General features: G+C 40.9%; 1 protein-coding gene across 7 annotated transcripts in view; it reads left to right on the top strand.

The window, feature by feature from the left end:
* The window catches only part of LOC102867049 (transducin-like enhancer protein 4-like), a 215,243-nt gene that overhangs the window by 60,415 nt on the left and 134,390 nt on the right, over positions 1-20,438 (top strand). For 5 of the 7 annotated variants that reach the window (XM_006891977.1, XM_006891976.1, XM_006891982.1 and 2 more), the window contains exon 6: positions 16,036-16,110. The exons of the other annotated variants lie outside the window; for them this stretch is intronic. In XM_006891977.1, coding sequence (XP_006892039.1) covers positions 16,036-16,110 — 75 coding nt within the window. The remainder of the gene's footprint in view (positions 1-16,035; positions 16,111-20,438) is intronic. 7 annotated transcript variants of the gene reach the window in all.

The following is a 20,438-nucleotide window of genomic DNA, read 5'->3' as shown; positions in this document are numbered from 1 at the left end:
GCACTCTGTTGGGTCACCTTTCTGTGGAATGGGAACAAATATCGATCTTTTCCAGTCAGTTGGCCAGCTGGCTGTTCTCCAGATTTCTTGGCACAACTTAGTGAGCACATCCAGGGCAGTGTCTGTCTGTTGAAAAATGTCAATTGGTATGCCGTCATCTCCTGGAGCCCTGTTTTTTGCCAATTCCTTCAGAGCAATTTGAACTTCCTCTTTCATCACCATAGGCTCTTGCTCATATGTCATTTCATGAAATTCTTCTGTGTCAGCCAATTCCTACTGATACAGTGACTCTGTGTATTCCTTCCATCTTCTCTTGATACTTCTTGGATCATTTAACATTCTACCCAAAGTGTCCTTAAGTATTACCACCCGTGGCTTGAATTTGTTTTTCACCTCAGCTTGAGAAATGCTGAGTCCGGCCCTTTTGATTTTCTGACTCCAGCTCTTTGCACATTGCATTATACTATCTTGCTTTGTCGTCCCGAGCTGCCTTTTGAAATTTTCTGTTCAGCTCTTTGATTTCTTGGTTTCTTCCTTTAGTTTTGGCTTCTCAGTGCTCTAATCCAATACTCAAGAGTCTCATCTGACATCCATCTTAGTCTTCTTTTTCAGCCTTTGTGATGATCTTTTGCATTCGTCATGGACAATTTTCTTGATATCCTCCCAGAGCTCATTTGGTCTACGCTCATTGGTGCTGAAGGCCTCAAACCTGTTCCTGAGATAGTTTTGAAATTCGAGTGGGATAGACTTGCTATTTATCCACTAGGCCATCAGAGCTTCCACATGTTAAATAGGTGTGGAGAAAGAATAAGCTTGATGCACACCTTTCCTGATCCTAAACTCTGCAGTCTCTCCTTGTTCTGCTCAAATTACTGCTTCTTGGTCTATGTGTAGGTCTCACATGAACACAAGTGTTCTGGGATTCTGTTCTAAATGTAGACCATGATTTGTGGTCCACAGAATCTTTGCAGTCAAAAAAAAATCTGCAAACATCTTTTTTGTATTCACTGCTTTCAGCCGAGATCCTTTGAAAGCAGTGTTAGTTCTCGTTCAAGATCTTGAATTCCAAGCAGTTACCTGGTACTGCTGTTGCCATTTTAAAATTATCTTCATCAAGATTTTTATTGTATGTGATAATAATGATACTGGATCACTTTTTTTAAAAAATTGCGCTTTCTTCTAGTTGTTCGATGAGACAGATTTCATCTTTAGCTTTAAAGTGTTGAATACATCAGATCTGTTCTTGAGATCATTTAGAAAACCAGTTGTGATCTATTCAGGGTTAGTGCTTTGATTCTCCTGGACTTGTTTTCATTTTTTTTTCACCTTCAATTTGAACTTGTATATGATCTGCTTTAGTTGACCCCATCCTGCGTCTGACTGATACCGAGCTTTGGCATTGTCTCTTTGCACAGATGTAGGCAATTTGATTACTGTGTTCCATCTAGGGAGGCCCACATGTATAATCAGCATTTTTGCTTCACCCCCCCAGTGTATTCACAATGGATAGGGCATTGTTCAGACAAAATTCTTGATCTCAGGTTTCTTTCAGTAAGGCCATTTTATCCAGTTCTTTTTCCTCGTTTTTTTAATTTTATGCATTCCAGCCAGCAGTTGTCATTAAAGCGTCTTCATTATGTATTTGTTCCCTCTCGGAGGGCAGGAGTTGTAGAAATCCTCAATTTCATCTTTTGCTTTAGTAGTTCATGTGTAAATTTGAATAATAATGGTATTAATATGTTTTCCTTATGTATTGAGGGACATTTTCCTTTCACAGACAGCACTGAGCTTCCAGATAAAACTGGAATTGTTCTTTTTTGACAATAAATGGGGTGCCATTTCCCTTCACTTTGTAATTTTTCCATATTGTTTGTTATAATTCTGTCCATTAATGCCTTGGATATAAGTCCTTACATATTTTGTGTCATTTTTGACAATTTCGAGACATACTTTGTAAGGCGTTTGTACTAATTGTGAATTTATATTTGCTGCTGTTGTCTTAAAGTGGTGCCTCGTTGGTAAATGCCAGTTATTCGTGGAGTGGAAAGCATTACTCCAAAATAACGCTACTTTGCAAGGGAAGGAAGCATTTGCCCACTTGTATTTTGAGTCCCATCCACTTTAGAGGGTCTTGTATTTCAGCACTCTACCAGTGTTTTGCTCCTGTTCATTGGGCTTTCAAGGGCTTGCTGTTTCATCACGGATAGCCAGGCGTCTCAATCTGTCTTAGTCTGGAAGCTCCACTGAAACCTGACCTGTGGTTAACCCTATTGGTATTTGAAATACTGGTAACATAGCTTCCAACATCACACGAACGGTGGGAATTGTTATCGTCTGACAAGCTGGTAGACTACAGTTACTATGTAGGGAATAATGATACTGTAAAGGACCTAATTAGGTATGGTAGTTGTTATGATAAAAGAAACAATGACTTAAACAGGATAAAAGTTTTTCTCCTCACCTAGCAGTTCACAGAGAAATTGTTGTTAGGTGCCCTTGAGTCAAGTATGAGTCATAGGGACCCTGTGAATAACAGATCCTCTGTCCTGTCCTGTTCCATCCTTATCTCTGACCTACTTGAGGCCATAGCTGCCATCACTTTGTCATTCCATCTTGTTGAGGGTCTTCCTATCTTTTTCTGACCTGCCATTTTTTCCAAGCATGATGTTCTTTTCCAGGGAATAGCCTCTCCTGACAACATGACCAAAGTATGTAAGAAGAAATGTCATCTTTGCCCCCAAGAAACACCGTGGCTGCATTTTCTCCAATATAATACCTGTTTGTTCTCTTGTTAGTCCATGAGATAGCCAGCAGTCTTCTCCCACACCATAGCTCAAAGTTATCAGTTCTTCTGTCATCTGTATTCATTGTACAGCTCTCAGAGATACAGCAAGTATTTGAGAAAAAAAAAACCCAAAAACCAAAACGAATAAAACCCATGGGCCGAATCAGATGTACCTTAGTCTTCAAACTGACATAATTATTTTTCACTAACTTGGAGAAGTTCCTGACAGCAGACTTTCCTAATGCAACATGTCTGTTGATCTCCTGATTGCTGGTCCAGGGTGTTGTGAATCCAAGTAAGAGGAAATTGTTGCCAATTTAAATACTTTCTCCTTTTATCGTGATGCTGTCTGATGGGGATGAGTTTTATCTTTTTGATGTTGTGATGTAGTCCTTAGTGAAGGTTGTAGTCTTTAACCAAGTCTTTCTCATTTCCATCAAGCACGGTTGTATTCTCTGCATAACACAGGTTGTTGGTTGGGTCTTTCTCTGATCTGTATGCCACATTTTTATACATTAAGTTCACCTTCTAGAATGATGTGCTGACTGAGTAGCTGTGGAGAAAGGCCAGTGCGATGATTCTGTGATGTAAGGAACTCAGGTTCCTTTGGTGCTTATCATTTCAAGGACCACTAAATCACCTTTAACCTCCAGAAAGGGGCAGAAGAAGGAGAGGCCCATATATGTTTCCTTTGAAGGCACCATGTGGAAAATGACCACATTGAGAACAAATCACCTATCCATAGTTCGTTTCAAGGGAGACTTGGGACAGAGGCTTCTGAGCTGATTGACCTTTATGCCTTCTGAAAACTTGAACTGTTAGATTTGCATTGGAATAGATTGCCTATCTTCTTCTCTCAGAGCTGCTAATGGGTTTGAACTGCCAAAGAGGGACAGCCCTTGGGTTAATAGCATAACTCTCAATGGGCTGCTCCCCAGAACTCTGTTAAATACTGGTAGCAAAATGTAAATATTAATAGATAAACTAGACAGACTTTAGCTTTGTTGTTGTTATGTGCCATTGAGTCGCCTATGACGTATAGGGACCCTATGTACAATATTGCTCTGAACCCTGCCCTATCCTGGGCCAATCTTAACCGTCTCTGACATATCTACTCATTACCCCAGTCACTGAATCAATCCATCTCACCTGGGATCTTCCTCTCTTGCACTGTCCCTCCACTATTCGAAGTATCCTTATCCAAGGACTAATCCCTCCTGGCAACATGCCTAAAGTATGTGAAATGGACCCTCAAAATCCTTGCCTCCAAGGAATAGCTAGGCTTCACCCTTTGCAGGACAGACCTGTGCATTTTCTTGGCAGTTTAATCATAATTGGTATTATAATTATAAAATAATATACTTCTTGTTGTAGACTGTTTCATACAATTCAAGTTCTGGAGAAGTCATCTATTAGCTGTTGTTCATTGTTAATAGTTTCCTTAGGTGATGGAAAGGAATCCATTGAAAGTGTTTTGAGGCCTTTCAGGATCTATATGATTCTTAAATATGTCTTGGAGAGGGTGCAGCCAGAGTAGTCTTTGGAGGTAAGGATGATAAAGCATGTTCCTAGGAGGGGGTATTTCTTGGAGAGGGACATGATGCTAAGAAGGGTGGAGGGTCAGCAAAAGAGAGGAAGACCCTCAACCAGGTAGACTGACATGGTGACTGCTGAAATGGGCTCTATAGTGTGCCAGGAAGTATGAAGATGGCACAGGACAGAACAGGATTCAGATCTATTGTTCAGATCTATTGTAATTTGTGACTCTCAGTTGAAGAGAAAAAATGGATCACACAGTAGCCGGTGACATTTTGTAGTACACTAGAAGGAAAATGCTACTTGAAGCTAGAGAAGCTGTTAAGGAGAAATCTCTTTTCATGAGTTGAACATTGAGCATCAAAGTCCTTAAGATGGTGTTTCGTCCCTTTCATATCTCAGATGTACTCTTCTTTAAATATGTCTTGCCCTGCAAATGCAGAAAATAGCATCAGGGATTTTGACTGCCTCTTTACCTGCAAATTATGCCAGGTATATTGTATAAGTCACACTTGGTTTTGTGGAGTTGTAAGATTTCTCAGATAAATAATCCCAAGTAGTCTCATGTGTGACATCAAACTTGAACCGTGCTAATAGTTTAGATCCTGTGCACTGACAGCTGTGGTAACCTGAATTGTGTATACCTTACAGTGAGTGCTAGGAGAGTGAAAGATGTCTTCTAACCAATGTTGTCTTAATTGAAACTGTATCTTTCTCTTTGGAGAAGTGGCATTATTTATCGTTAGCCTTATTTGTCAGCTGATTATATTATTACAATTAGTTAGTGTCTAGCCATTCAGTTTTAAGAATGAGATGTTCCCCTCCTCTTTGTAATTGTGTAGCTAGGCTTATTCTATAGATGTGTCCTGTTTTTGTGCTAGAAGCCAAAGCAGGGCTGGGTTTTGTTGACTGGTAAACAAGATCCCTTAAACTCATCTTTAGGGTAATGTCTAAAGAGCAGAAAACGGGACATGGTGGCTCAGATCTGTGAGCATTTCTCTGAGTGGGCCAGAGAGAGTGAGAATAGCACAGCCCTTCACTATCCAGGGCTAAAAGCAGATAAAGAGTCCATAGCCCAGTCCCAAGGTGCCTGTAGAGCCACACCAACAGCAAGAAGTTCATTTATTTGTTGTTGACTCACAGAATTTACGTACAGTTTTGGTACCAAGAATGAGGTTTATTAGGGAAATAAGTTGGAGAGTGGAGGAGGAATATCTCACAATACAAGTCCAGGTTTAGCCCGTCAGTCCCAAGCCAGATTAACAGCAAAACACAATTCCTTAATTAGTAAAAGGCCTGGTTCAGTTCAGTAATACAAATCCAAATCATTCAGCCAGGTTTGCCTCAGAGCAGTTACAAGTCAAGAACCTCCTCAATTATCTAGCAAGCACAGCAAAACCTTTAACTGTGGACTTTTTCTCAGGGATCCTCTGGTCACACCTTGCCACAATTTCTTCACAGCAATGCCACAGTCTCTCTACCACCATCACAAGGGTCTCACCACCAAAGTGTTACTCCAGTCTCCCTTAAGTCTTGCTGCTCAATGTGGGAAACAATTTCTCTCTTATCCTAGTACCACAGCTGTTGGTGATTTGCAAGACCTTGTGTCTGCTGTTAAGGGAGCTGGAGACCAGATGGAGCTAAGGTAATGTTTCAAAAGCCAGCTTTAGGCTAACACCTCAGGCAACATTGGCAACCTCTTCAGAGGGTCAGACTTTCAGGTGAACAGTACAGGATATTTTTCTTTGCATCTTAATATTAAGTAAATACTGTTTTGATAAATGAGATTGAAGTTCAAATTATCATTTTTTAGTAATAAAATTTTGAGAGTATGACGTAAACATGAAAGTGTGAAATAGTAACTCTTATTTTACCTGTACATTTATCTGGTAGGAAAGAATACCCTGTGACAGAGTCATGATAACAGCTGTTTGCTGTTACTAATGTCCATTATTTGATAGTAGGGGAACCATTATATAAATGCCACATCACATTTACATAACTTCTGATGGACTGATTTCTAGTGTAGGGATCTCTGTTAGCTTAGTGTTAAGGAATTGCATCGCCAGTTCAAAGGTTTGAATCTTTCAGCTGTTCCATGGGAGAAGAAGCACGGACTGTCTCCTCCCATGTAGTTAATTTCCTCTGAAAACTCATTTGCAGGGGTTCAAGTATGAGTCACTTCCTAGTGAAAGGCCCACAACAAGAACAAGAACAACAACAGGAGACTAGCATAGCTAGTTGTCTTAGTTATATGATGCTGCTCTAAGAAATGCCTGTAACAAAGTTACTGTTATTCAGATTAACTATGGAATTAACAGTAGTACTCGATAATTCAAATAAAGGGTGTCAAATTGAAAGGAACTCTTAGTTGTAGGGGACTGTCCTGTCTCCTTTCAGCAATCTGCTGGCCCACCATTTCTTGGCGATCTACGTGTGCCTTGGTGTCTGTGTTTACTTGGACCCAGGAAGTCCAGTACTCTGGGACCCTAGACCAAATAAACATTTTCCACTCTTGGCTCTTCTTTATTGGTGCAACTGAGGTCCCAACTGTGTGTTCAATTCTGTTTTTAACCTCTTACAGATGAAAGGGACACCCCAGAGAAACACATACCTACCTACCTCATTCATCTTACCATCATGGGCTTTATCTGTTGAACTCATTGATGTCTAGAGGGCCCCTCCAGAGGTTTTTCCATTGTTGTAAATGACAAGGAAGGAGATTGCCATCTTTTCCTGCAGTGCTGTTGCTGGATTTGAACTGCCAGTGTGGCATAACTGTGGGTTATCTGTACAATTCCCTACAGACCAGGTCACACACATTCCTCAAATGGCAGTGTTATGTTGTGGTTATGTGCTGTGCTGTCAAATCTGAACCAACTCATAATTGAAATTCCAGTTGGTTTCCAGAGACTGTAAATTGCCCAGGAAGAGATTGCACATTTTCTCCTGCTGAGTGTCTAGTGGATTTGAACTGGCTAACTTTGGTTGGCAGTGCAGTGCAATACCTTGCTCATTAGGTCAGCAGTCACGTTAAATAATACAAGAATTTCAGTTTTAACTATGTGGTAAATTTGCCTTGATAGAAAATAGTTTTTCCATTACTTTGTGACAGACAGATGCACATATCTTCAGATGTGATTGTATAAGTGCTGGAGTTATAGGCAGCTGTGTTAACGCTGAAGTACTTTTCACATGTTTAAAATAATTGTGAAATTATTTATAAAAGTTGAAAAATGTGATCTGTCTCTTTCATATTGTGCCATAGGGACAAATGAACAAATGCAGTGGTTACATGCACGAGCGACAGTGTTCTCGCCTCATAATGGCACCAGGTTAGCTCCTCTCACTGCTTGTTAACTTTGTAAGGAATCAATGACTTGTGCTAACATGGTTTGATGAGAAGGAGCTTGGCTGAAATTACCAGAGATCTCCTGATGAGCATGCCATGACGCCCCCAACATCATCCTTAAATAGCAGCCTGCGTATAGCATGGCTGTTTTCTGGCAAGGTTGTTCCTCCAGTGATGACGATGTTTTATATGTCTAAGTTAGGGAGCTCTGGTGGCAAGAAGCTGCAGTGCAATCCCAAAGGCACGTGGTTTGAGGCCAACCACTGCTCCGCGGGAGAAGGATGAGCAGTCTCCTCCCATACGATTAACTGCCTCTGAAAACCTGCTGTAGGGTCAGCTGTGGGTCTGTTCTGAGTCTGTGGTACACAATAACAATAACATATGTCTAAAGTACACGCTAAAGTGAAGAGTACATGGGGAATATAGTGCTCAAGTACCTGGTTCAGTGTTCTGATTTTGACATAAAGATCTTTCATTTAAAAGATAACGTACTTTTGAAAAGTAGGTCAGCCAAAGAAAGGAAGATTCTCTGTGGAAATGGATTGGTACCGGCTCTCTTGAGCATGGTGGTGGTCTTGTGGATGGCGCAAGATAGGACATATTTCCAGTCATTTGTCATAGGTTCATTTTGAGCCATACTCGAGTCATTGGCATCTGATGCTAACAGCTTTGTGAGGGTTGTAAGTTTACTTTCATAGGAAGTGGTCAAGCTGGCTCTCATACTTTGTATAGGATTGTGGTTGGTACTGCACCTCTATCCTGTCTTCCCTAACTTTATCTCCCAGGCAGGATTTGAAACCATTCCTCTGATCTGAGTGCCTGAGCAAGATTTCAGACTCTGCTGATATTTGGAATGACAGAGGGACTTTTTAAAAAACTTATTGTTTCTTATGCCTGGGACAGTACTGGCATTTGAGTTTCATGATCACTGATTAAAACTCCATCTTTTGGTATTGAGTTTTGGCAATGACTGCTTACATACCTGTGCCAGTTGGTTCTTATTATCAGGAAGGTATTTGGTCCAACCTCAGCATAGGGCATCTTTCAGTTTAGAATATTGCATTAAGCTCCTTCCTGTTCTCCCTACTGTCTGGTCCCTTCCCCACTGTCTAGCTTTTTACTGCTCTCAGATTCATCTTATTTATATAGAGAAGTAGCATTGAGGAGCTCCTTTTCTGCCTATCACGCAAAGTATCATTGTTTGGCTACCTCTTTCCTGACAGGTTCATTTCTCAGTAATGTGTGGCCCTGTAGAGTATGCCAAGGCCATGTTCAGCCTGTTCTATGTGCTTGCCTGGGGTGTCCTCTTGTGAACACCTCTTTCACTTAAATATTTCTATGTGTGTGTGTCTTAATATGCCCAGAGAACCACTGCCAGACCCTCCCTGTCTATGTCTTTGCCCATCCTTCCTCCCCTCCTCTAGCTCTTACATGCCTGTTTCTGTTCTTCAGAGTGACCAGTTCCTTTTCCACTCAGAATCTTTACCCAAGCTCTTCCTGTGGCCTGGAATGATTTTCTCCTTGTTCTTTCTCCATGGAACTCTTGGTAATCTTTTAAGTCTTGCTTCTCAGGTCTTTCTCTTAGGGAATCTTTCCCTAGTCCCAGTATTAGATTAAGTTTCCTCAATAAATTATCATAGGACATTCTATAATTTTCTTCCTGGAAAAATATCTTCTAGTCTCATTATATATTCTCTTGATTTTCTTACTTAATAGAGCATAAGCTCTAGGAAAGTAAGGCCCATAACTGTTCTTGTTTGTTACCGTGACCTCAATGCTTTTAGTAAGTGATGATGAAAAGCAAGGTCTTTGCTAGTACCAGGAATTGCCAGCTCTCTTCTCCTACAACCTTCTCTCATATTTTATGACGTACCACACATTTAATAGAATTGTTGATTATCTCTCTGGGAGCTCTGGTGACCTAGCGGTTAAGGAGTTATGATGTTCACCAAAAGGCAGTTTGTGTTCATGTCCACCAGCTACTCCACAGGGGAAAGATGGACAATCTGTCCTTGAGATTCACAGTCTCTGAAAACTCACGGGTGGGTCCATGGCACCTAGTAACAAAGCATCAGTCAGCCCTGTTTGTTTGGAGGTGCTGTCGAGTCAGGTGCGACTCACAGCAACCCTACAAACAACAGACCTAAACCCTGTGCTGTCCTGCGTCATCTGCATCATTGCTGAGACACAGACATTGTCAGTCCATCTCATTGGGCCTCCTAGTTGGTGCAAAGCAGTTACTGTCCTCTGCTGCCAGCTGAAAGAGTAAAGATTTGTGCCTACTCATAGTCCCTTGGAAGAGCCACAGAAAAGTCAGCCAGTGAGAACCACATGGAGTGGAATTGTACTAGAGGAATTTACTCAGTGGTAACAGATTACTTATTTGACTGAGCAGTGGGATCACTTTGCTCATTTTTGCTTCTGTAAGTATCAGGAACTTTAATTAATAATGTTGTTCATTATAAGACTCATAAGTTCTTGATAAGAATTCATTAAACATACTTGTTCATACTACTCCAGTCAATAAGGAGCTGTGGTGGCCTAGTAGTAAGAAGCTGCACTGCAATCCCTAAGGCACACAGTTCAAATTTACCAGCTGCTCTAGGGGAGAAGGATGTGCAGTTAACTACCTCTGAAAACCCTCTGGAGAGTCAGCTATGGGTCAGTTACGACTTGATGGCACTCAACAATAATCACCCCAGTCAATAAGAGGGTGTTTGAAATTATTTTTCCTGCATTATAATACTTTTCCCAATTACTATTTTTAGCTGAAAGTTGAGAATACAAGAAAAATGTACATTATTGTTTTATTGTCTATGCAAAAGCAATTGACTGTGTGGCTCATAACAAACTGTGGCTAACATTGAGAAGAATGGGAATCCAGAACTTAATTATGCTCATAGGAAACCTATATCTACACCAAGAAGCTGCTGTCTGAGTAGAGCAAGGGAACATTGCATATCTTAAAGTCAGGAAATGTATACATCAAGATTGCATAATTTCTTAATCCATTGTGTACACTGAGCAAATCATTCGAGAACTGGACTCTGAAGAAGAATGTGGCATCAGGATTGGAGGATGATTCATCAGTAACCTGTGTTCTACCAATGACAACTTTGCTTGCCCTAAGTGAGGAGGACTTAAGGCACTTGCTGCAGACAAAGACTACAGCCTTCAATAAGGATTGTATCTTGACATCAAGAAAATAAGTTTTCATTACCTGACCATTAAGCAACATCACACAGGTGAAGAAAAGATTGAAGTTGTCAGTGACTTAAGTCTACAGGCAAGTACCCTTGCTACCTCCCAGCAGTCAGGAGATCAGGAGACATATTGCACTGGTGAAGTCCACTGTCCAGTACCTCTCCAAAATGCTAAGGAGCAGTGATGTCAGTTTGAAGACTTCAGGCACACCTGATTCAGGCCAGGGTCTTGTCAGTCACTTGCTGTGCATTTGAGAGCTGGGCAATGGATAAGGATGACAGAAGAATTGATGCTTTGGAGATGTGGTGTTGAAGAAGTGGACGGCCAAAAGAACAAACAAACAAGTCTTGGAAAATGGGCAGCCGGGGTGTTCCTTGGAGGCAAGAATGAAAAACTTATCTCACACATGTTAGGTATTTTGCTAGGAGAGGCTGTTCCTTGGCAAGGGACATCATCTTGGAAAGATGGAGGGTCAGCAAAAAAGGGAAGACTCTCAATGAGATGGATTGACACAGTGAACACTGCAGTGGGCTCAAGTGTGACAGAGATGATGAGGATGGCCAGGATAGGACAGGGTTCAGGTCTGTTGTTGATAGAATTGTTATGAATCATAGTTGACCGCACCTAACATTAGTAACTATGTTTATTAGGAGTGCCACACTCTTCAGCATGCCCTAACTGTAGCACTCAGGTATTGTCCTCATAATCCCTCCTGAGGAGCAGTGATTAAAAACCTCCTGTCCCAAGGTGAGTGGTTTCAGAAGGTGAGTGGTTTCAGAAAGCCTGCTGACTTGGTCAGGCTCTTCCCCTCCATTCCTGCAGAGTGGTATATTGAGTTGGAACAACTCATAGCCGACCCTCCAGTGGGTTTTTAGAGGTTATAAATTGCACATGGGGAGATTGCCCATCTTTGCCTCTCTGAATGGTGGGTTTGAACTTTTAGCTTTTTGGGTTGGCAGTGCAACTCCTTACCACCAGACCACTACAGTGGGAACAGGTTCCTAGCTGACCCCTTCCATTGGGTTTCCTAGACTGAATTAAAAGGAAAGAGACCTTCCTCCCTGCGAGCCGCTGGGGGAGTCAAAGGGCCCGAGAGGTGTGGCCTTTGGGTCAGCAGAGCCTCTGACTCCTGTGCCCTTTGATGCCAGGGCTCTTGAGCGGGTGCTGATTTTCTCTCTTTTCTGAGGAAGAGGAACTATGCTTAATACTCTGTAGGAACAAATGTTCAAACAGATTTTACGGTGAAAACAAGCACAAGAGAGATTGAATATGAATATACAAAATACAGTTTCCAACCACCCATGTACTCCACCAGGCACAGTAAAGGAGTACGTGGGCATTTTCCCCCTCTTGCTCCTTCTACTTGGCTGGTTCACTGTGCTTGTTATAGCCTGGTTAGTTGAACTTCTTGTAGGCTGGTTCACTGTGCATGTGTCGTTTGGTGCTGTGAAGTTCTGCTCAGCAGTGTTGATCTGGCGGGTGGTGCTGGTAGGAAGTGCAGGGCGCGTGGTCTGAGTGTGCCACTTGAGCGGTGAAGAGCTGATAGGTTGGCTCCCTTCCGCCAAGTCACTGGCTCTGGAGTGGCTGTCACCACTTGTTTGGTGGCAGAGGGGACAAGCAGGAAGTGGGAGAGCTGTAGGTGGAGTGGGAGGGGAGCAAATGGGGAAGGTGAAGAAAGAGGGAGGGATGGCAGATGTGGAAGGAAAGCCATCATGGTTTTAAGATTTGACACATGCACTGTGTTCTCAGAGTCAAACGCTTTTATTTGTTAAAATCTAAATGTGGAGAAAAAAACCCTTTTCTGCGTCAGCTTACCAAGAGTTGTTTGGGCTTTTTCTTCTAGTGCTCATTTTTCTCTCTTGTGATCTCTTGCCCCCTTCCTGTCTGAGCACTCATTTTCACACCTTACCTGGTGCTGGAGTCTTGTCTGTGGTATAATGTTCCCATGTGGCTGAGGGAGCACTGCCAGTGTGTGTATGTGACATTTTGAGGTTTCAGAGGGAAGACATTCTCTGCCTCAGGGAGCTGGTGCTCCAGACGTCCCGAAGCAGCTGAGGAGTCACCTAAAACAGAGAAGTAAAATTCTGAACTGCAGGTAGAGTTGAGGTATTGTTATTGCCCACGACCATTGTCATCCAAGAAAAAGCAGGTGTCAAATCACAGCTTCCATTGTCATTCTGGCTTTTTAGCAGAGATTTCTTTGCAGCTTTGGATGTCACAGCTATGGCTCACAGGTCTTTCTGGTTTTCTCAATAAATGCACTTGATTTTAGTGCTAAGCCAGGGAGCTGTCTCCCCACTGCCTGAGGTATCCTAGTATGTCTTAACAATTTGGCGTTTAGTTTATGAAGCAAGAATTGAACAGTCTTTGTGGTGGAAAGACACTAAATGTGTGTGTGTGTGTGTGTGTGTATGTATTGCTCTGTCACGTGCAACTGTTACTTAATAGAAAATGGATATTTCAGTATTAATAGATATTTCAGTCATATAGAGAGTAAGTATAAAAAGCATTTATGAAATGAATGAATACAGGAGCAGAATGAAGGATGAGTGCTCTGTATGTGTACATGTGGCCCTTTTGCTTTTTCTGGCAAATTTTGAGAAACCGCTGTTGAATCTTGAGAAAAGGAAAGGTAGAAATCTTTTCTGTGGACAGTTTTCTCGTGTTGGATATTAAGAACACTTTATAACTTTCTACATTCTTTTCTCTGTTTTTTAAGTATTTCCATCTTTCATGACTTTGAAAGCCAGACTGTCTTAAGTCTAAACATTATCTCTGTGTATGGCATGTAATAATCATTCAAGTGCAAAGACACTGACATTGAGTCAAAACCAACTCATAGCTGACCTTCCAGTGAGATTTCAGAGGCTGTAAATTGCATGCGAGGAGATTGCCCATCTGTCTCTGGTTGAGTAGCTGGTGGATTCGAACCGCCTGTCTCTGGGTTGGCAGTGCAACTTCTTCTGCACCAGTCCACCAGAGCTTTAATAATCTTTAGACACAGTTTTGCTGCAGGGGGACATTTCTGACCACTGGGCTGGCCCTGCCCCTCTCTCTGTTCCTTCCAGTAAGTTTGTAGTTCACTAGAATTTTCACTTTTTTCAGAGAAAAGACAGAAATGAATTTTTTTCTCTTAGGCATGCATTTTGTCAAAGAGTGTGGATGGAGGCATCTCAGACTTTAGAATTGCACTTCAGCTCTTTTTAAGAAACGTAAACTTTTACAATTAGAAAAAAACATGTAGCTTAATGTTCAGAGGCTGTTAAAAATTAAAGTTGAATGATCTATTATTTGATATTTTTCTTTTAGCTAGCCATAGGCACAAAATAAGAGTTTCTATTAGAACAAGGGGAGAAACACCGTATTGTAGATACTAACAAAAGCTTTTTGCTTTTTCTTATTCCCCTTTCTCCAGTTGGGAGGGGGGAATTGAGGTTACCGTATTAATAACAATATGCTTGAGGATTTTGGAACATGGAACAGGTACTTCAAGGGAATTCTATGCATAACTGATTCTTGAAAGCCTTTTTGCTGTCTGTGGCATATATATCACTCACTTGCTAACATTTTTAGCCTCTTAGGGTTTTTTGGAAGTTCTGTCATGTGATGGAAATCTGTATAACTCTGAATCTGAAGGAATGGGCCATACCCCACAAGTTTACCACCAGAGTCCTCTTGGGACATAAGTGTCACAGAATAATGATATAAAAATTCATATTACAAATGTTTTCTTCTTGATTTCAACATGCTTCCCATTACTGAAAACACATGGAAGTAACACAAAATTCAAAGCCGAAAACAATTCAGCCATGAAAGAGCAGACTTTTTAATCTAGTAAATACAATGACCATTGTGCTTCATATTTCCTTTAAATCAATGGGGAAAATTGATTACATTTCATAAATGGACTCAATCAAACCTAGCCCTTCCAGGCACACTCAGAGGAGTTCCTCTTTACAGGATAGTACTTCACTCACTAAGCCTAGTTGAAAGAAGTCTAGAAGAGACTTATTTTAAAACAAATTTAAGACTGTAGATATGTGTTAAGTGTTTTTAGTCGGGAGTATTACTTACATTGTCAACTCCTGGCTGTTGAGATAGAACCAACTTGTAGGTGACTCTCCATTGAGCTTTGGAGGCTGTAAATCACGCTATGAGCCTGTCCATCTTTCTCCTATGGAGCAGCTGGTGGCTTTGATCCACTGGAGAGATGCAGCCTTTGGGCAAACAATATAGCTCCCTGCAGACACTGCCACTGGAGCTCCACATTGTAGGCTTATTGTATAAGGACTTGTATATGCCCACACGTGAGTGCTGCAGGCATGTTTCAGTGCTACGTACATGGTTTTCTCAGCATTAAAAAAACTTCACTGAGATCATCAGTTCTTGTTCTTTTTGTTTTAAACTGGATCTCAGATTTAAAGATTTTCCTTTATTATTCATCTTATTTTTTAAAAAGGAAAAATAAACTTAACAGGTTTTCGTCCTTCTGTCATATTTTAAAGAAATTTCTGTATGTAGGTAACTCGTGGTTGCTGTGATGCTCTGTGACACTGATGTGTCAAATGCGATAATGGTTACCCATGGTGGACAGTGTTTGGTGGAGCTGCCCGTTTAAAACAAGCTTGGAAGTAGGAGTAGCAGCCTCTTCGGAAATAGCTTGCCTCCTTATGAACTTGGAGAAATGATGAAAGTTATACAGGTGTTCAGGTCTTTCATTCATAGGATCGCTATGAATTGTCTACAACTTGATGGCACTTAACAACAACATTCTCACAAATCTTAGGAAAAGATTTGAAAGTCAGCAGTTTTAGAATATTTTCAGACAAATTTTATGTAGATGGCATAGACAGGAGAGACTTGGATTGCTGTGGAGGATTCTGAGTGGTACTGGGAAAGGGCTGAGTTGCTTCCTCCAGTCAGCGGTGCTGTCTGTCATTGGGACACAGATGGTACCTGTTTCCCTTTGGCTTTGTAGACCCACTCACTCCTAGGCAAATAGTTGTCCTCCACCCTGGGCTTTTACCTGGAAACGCAAAGACTTCTCTGTCTCGTTTTGCATGAATTTGAAGCTAGAGGACATGTTAGAAAAAGCTGTTCTTGACTGACTGACTAGAAAACAAATAATTGTATTCTGTTTCTGATCTTCATTTTATAGCACCAGCAACAAGTGGTGCAGGCTGTGGAACGGGCCAAGCAGGTGACCATGGCAGAGCTGAACGCCATCATTGGGGTACGTGGCCTTTCCATTTTAGCTCTGAACTTCAAGTTTCTTGTCAGCTCTCTCACTTTCTCTTTTTAAATTTTGTTCCGCTGAAGGGACAGAGGCAAAGCGAAAAATTAAGGACTTTGTCATAACATCTCTTGTCAGCTTTGATGGCTACTTAATAAAATCTTGGAATACAGTCTCACAAATTTACATTAATGCATTTAAAAACCCTCTCTACCAGTAGGGTGAATGGCTATTTATTTTTTGTAATGTTTTCTTCTTTGCCATCAGCTTCTGTTGCTAGCTTATGTCAGTAAAGAGGTGTAGATTGCCCAGATGTTATAAGGAAGCTGGCTGGCTGCTCTGCTCTCCTCAGATGGTGGTATAGAGTATCTTAAATTATTTTTTTACTGACATTAAAGTTTATATTTAGCATTGCTTCTGTTGTGCAGTCCCCATGAAGAGAGGTTCTTGTGGCCTAGTAGATGATTTGTAGTAGAAATAGATAAACCATATTTAAAAAAAATAAAATTGGTGGCTCAGTTACAGAGTCACGTCAAGAAAATAATAAGTAGCATTAATGTTGCACAGAGATCTTGCTGGAATATGTGGGTTTGGGCAATCACTCCCACAACACTTACATTTTTGTTCTTCCAGATTAAAGTAAGAATCAATAACATAAGGGATTAAAACTTAAATAATGAAAGTGGGATATCTTAGCTGAAAACAGCATAGTGTTCACATCTCCATTGGTGCTGCTAGTCTAGTAGTCCCTGGGTTATTCTAAGACACTACCACTGTACTTTTCTTTCTACTTTCTCCCTCCCCCCAAATACTTTCTTTTGTGTATAGATGATATACAAAAAGTCTTTTCTCTTTTTATCCCTCAGTGTATAAAACACACTTTGAAATGCTAATTATTCCATTTACTTTCATTAAAATTCAAATTGCTGAGTGAAGATGCATACAAGGGTCGCCTGAAAATCAATCTAAAGTGAAGATAGTACTTCAGTTATTCCTCTGTCTTTTCACAAGGAAATCTACTCGGAGATCACACTGCGGAAGGTGGTGGAGCAGTAGTCTGATCTTAGCTTGGTTTTCAATGGTTGGCTGTGAGCTGTATTTTGTGTCAGTCCCTCTGGCCAACAGAGACTCCTGGTAGTAAAGGAGCAGAAATAAATGGAGAGAAGTGCTCTTTAGTTCCTGAGCAGTGCACCTTGGGGAAAAGAGGCTGAATCAAGGGTTTAGCATCACAAGTAACGTTTGTGGAACATCTTCAGTGCTTCATTATGGGCGGTTGCTGTGACAGATGGACATCTCACAGCTTGGTTTTTTATTTCATAAAACAGTGTTATGGTGGCACACAGCAACAACAACAACAACCAAACAGTATTGTAAATTTTAAATATGAAATGTTGGAAAGCCTTGAACTTAAAAATAAGGGAGTATGTAATAGCGTGGTATTCCTGCATTACGCTGGGGTGGTGCAGGATGGTTCGAGTTTAGCTTTATGGTTGAGTTTTTTGTTTAAACTAATCTTGTGCAGGGCAGAAGGAGTGGACCCTCCGTTTCTCAGTCTCTCCAGGGTGCAATGTTTATGGAGTCTCTGGAGAACGCGTGTGGAGTGATGACTGATGGAGGTGATTGCTATGTCATTTCTTGCTCATGTCTTTGACGTGCTATCACACAGACAGCTGTCCTGCCTGATGGCTGATTGTCAGCCCTTCCTGGGAAACAGAACATTGTTTTTGTTTCTTTTCCCATTCTTACAAGTGACTGTTTGTACAGTGGAGAGATTCAGCAAAGTCAAAACCACATTGTTTGGTGTGGGATGTTGTTTCAAATATCTGAGGGGAGATGCAGAATCAGAACAAGCTCTCTTCTCTTCCTCACATCAAGTACAGTGTTAATACTGTTTTTTATTCATTTCATTTTTACATACTAGGTTTTGAATGAGCTGGCTAGCTAGCACATTGCCTTTTCTCAGGGAAGCTGTGATTTTTTAAAATTTTTTTTGTTCTTTATTGGATAGTAGCTGAGTTACTATGAACCTAGAGAAAGGATGAACGTTAAAGAGGTGTCCAGGATTTTTGTTCATAGGGTTGTTATGAGTTGCCTATAACTCGATGGCACTTAACAACAACAGTTGAGTTACAGACAGACATATTTGTGTATATATAGATTTAATTCGTAAAATAAAGCTAATTTATGATCCCCCCAACTCCTTGAAAACTTGATGAACTAGTTCAGTAGAGCTGCATGCTATCAGAACGCAGACCTGTAGCTGATGGCCTTAGGGTGGGGCTGGGAGGATGTGTCTCAATAGAAAAGGGAGTTAAAGAAAAATACTGTCACGTAATCTTACTATTCTGAAAATAGGTTTTAGGAGCAGAGAAACCAGCCTCGCAGTTTAAGGCCCACGGACTCAGTGAGGTGCGCCTGAGGGTTTTCCACCCCTGCTGTTCTGTGTGCCTCCAGCCCTGGGTAGTAGTACCTTCAGCCCAGGAGTTCGAGTTGTAATCTGATGGAATTCTCCATTCCCCTGCTGTCCTGGTGCCTGGTAACTGCACGCTTAGTGTCTGTCCCTTTGGGCAGGGCTGTGCTGTGACACGCCTGTGCAGTGATTCGTTACCAAATAATGATGATGAGTCCTTTTCAGATTTCTGTTACTTGATGCTTGGTGTGTAGTCGCCAGTGACTGGCTGAGTTGAGGGATTGGAATTGCCTCTCCAGAAGGCCCACCTAAGCCCCTGTAGACAGACCTTCATTTCTTTACCCCTCGGTGTGGATCTGTTTTATATGTATGCGCACCATCCAGACAAGCACAAATGTTCCCAGGTTTAATGAAATCTGATGAAGCACCTTTTTAACTCTGCAGTATTATTCTACCTTCATTGGTAAATGAGCCAAGCTAGTGATCCATGCAGTTTAAATGCAAAATGCTAAAGTGAGCCCGAAACCTGGAGAGGCGGCTTGTTCTCTTGACAATAAGCTAGTTGTGTTTAATGGAATGAAACACAGTTATAATGATTTCTTTCACAGGTCATGTTCAGTTTAAAATTGTTGATAGATTGGAATAAGTTAAATATCATTTATCTTTTATTTATAAGGGAAAATCCCCTGACAATGTCTGTGTTGTTTGGGGGTTACCATTTTGTAGATTGTGACTCTGTTGTATTACCCACTTACGTGATGCCTTCCCCAAGTCACCCCGGCCGGTTGTAAGAATGTGTGTCTGTGGTTTGATCTTGTCACATGTCTTGTGAGCCACTGTGTTTTTAAATTAGAATCTCTGCAAGATCACCCTGTTGGAACAACACACAAATTGTAGTTTTAAATCAGTAATATGATCTAATTAGAAATGATGTTTTCATTTCCTGTATTATTAAATTGAGTCATCTGACTATCTTAAAATGCTTTTTAAATCCATTACGCTATATAATCAGCACATGCTGTGTGTGAATGTGGTTATGCTTAATAAAGGAGACTAACTTGGAAGCTCATAAGAATTTCACCAACGCTCAAATTAAGAAAAAGTTACGTTAGTGTGTGTGGTGAAAAAGGAAATGTTTGGCTTATAAAAATAGATAGGAGGGTATTTTTGGATTGTTTGTCTTTTCTCCAACCTCTAAACATATGAAGGAAAAAACTGGTAGAAATGTATGCATGCAGGTTTGGGGTTTTTTTTTTTTTAAATTTTTAAGAGTATGCCTCCTCCTGTAAACTCCTTCAGAGCGGGTATGCCTGGAGTTCCAGGAAAATGCAGTCTAGCACAAGAAATGCTGAACCTCGGTTTTTAGCAGTGACATTTTAATGATAGGAAGTCTGCAAAATTATTTGCCATCAATTGTGAAGGCAATAACAAGCCTTGGTGGTTTTTCACACTCTCTGTGTTAAGTGCTTTCAGAATGACAGCGTAAACTGTGTTAGAGAACTCCAAGGAAGTAAAACTGATTAAAATGTTCATGCTTGAATGGTGCTGATGGAATAGTTCATTTGGACTTTCTCTACCTCCTGCAGCTCAAGCTGAAATATTAAAATTCAGTGGATTTAAATCTCTCTCCTCTCAGCTCAGGAAAAAAACATTACATTTTAATAGGTTTTAAACCCATAATTCATTGGTTTGGAGCAGCACTATTAAATCTATTTAAATATTACTTATATTACTAAGGAAATGATTTAAATGACTTTGCCTTTACCATCCTATGGGTCTGAGTTGGTTTAAGAAAAGAAAGACAATACCTTTGAGGATTTTCTCCCTCCTCGGAACCCCCTCCCTTTAGCATTTTGTTTTACCGTCCTCGTGATCAGCTCTTAAATTATAAATATATATTTTAGCATAAGTCTTCTTT

The sequence above is a fragment of the Elephantulus edwardii genome, unplaced genomic scaffold (genome assembly GCF_000299155.1).
Source record: "Elephantulus edwardii isolate Elephantulus edwardi_28Jun2011 unplaced genomic scaffold, EleEdw1.0 scaffold00108, whole genome shotgun sequence".
NCBI lineage: Eukaryota > Metazoa > Chordata > Mammalia > Macroscelidea > Macroscelididae > Elephantulus > Elephantulus edwardii.
The sequence above is the reverse complement of the archived record's forward strand: the minus strand, read 5'-3'. Positions and strand labels throughout refer to the sequence as shown.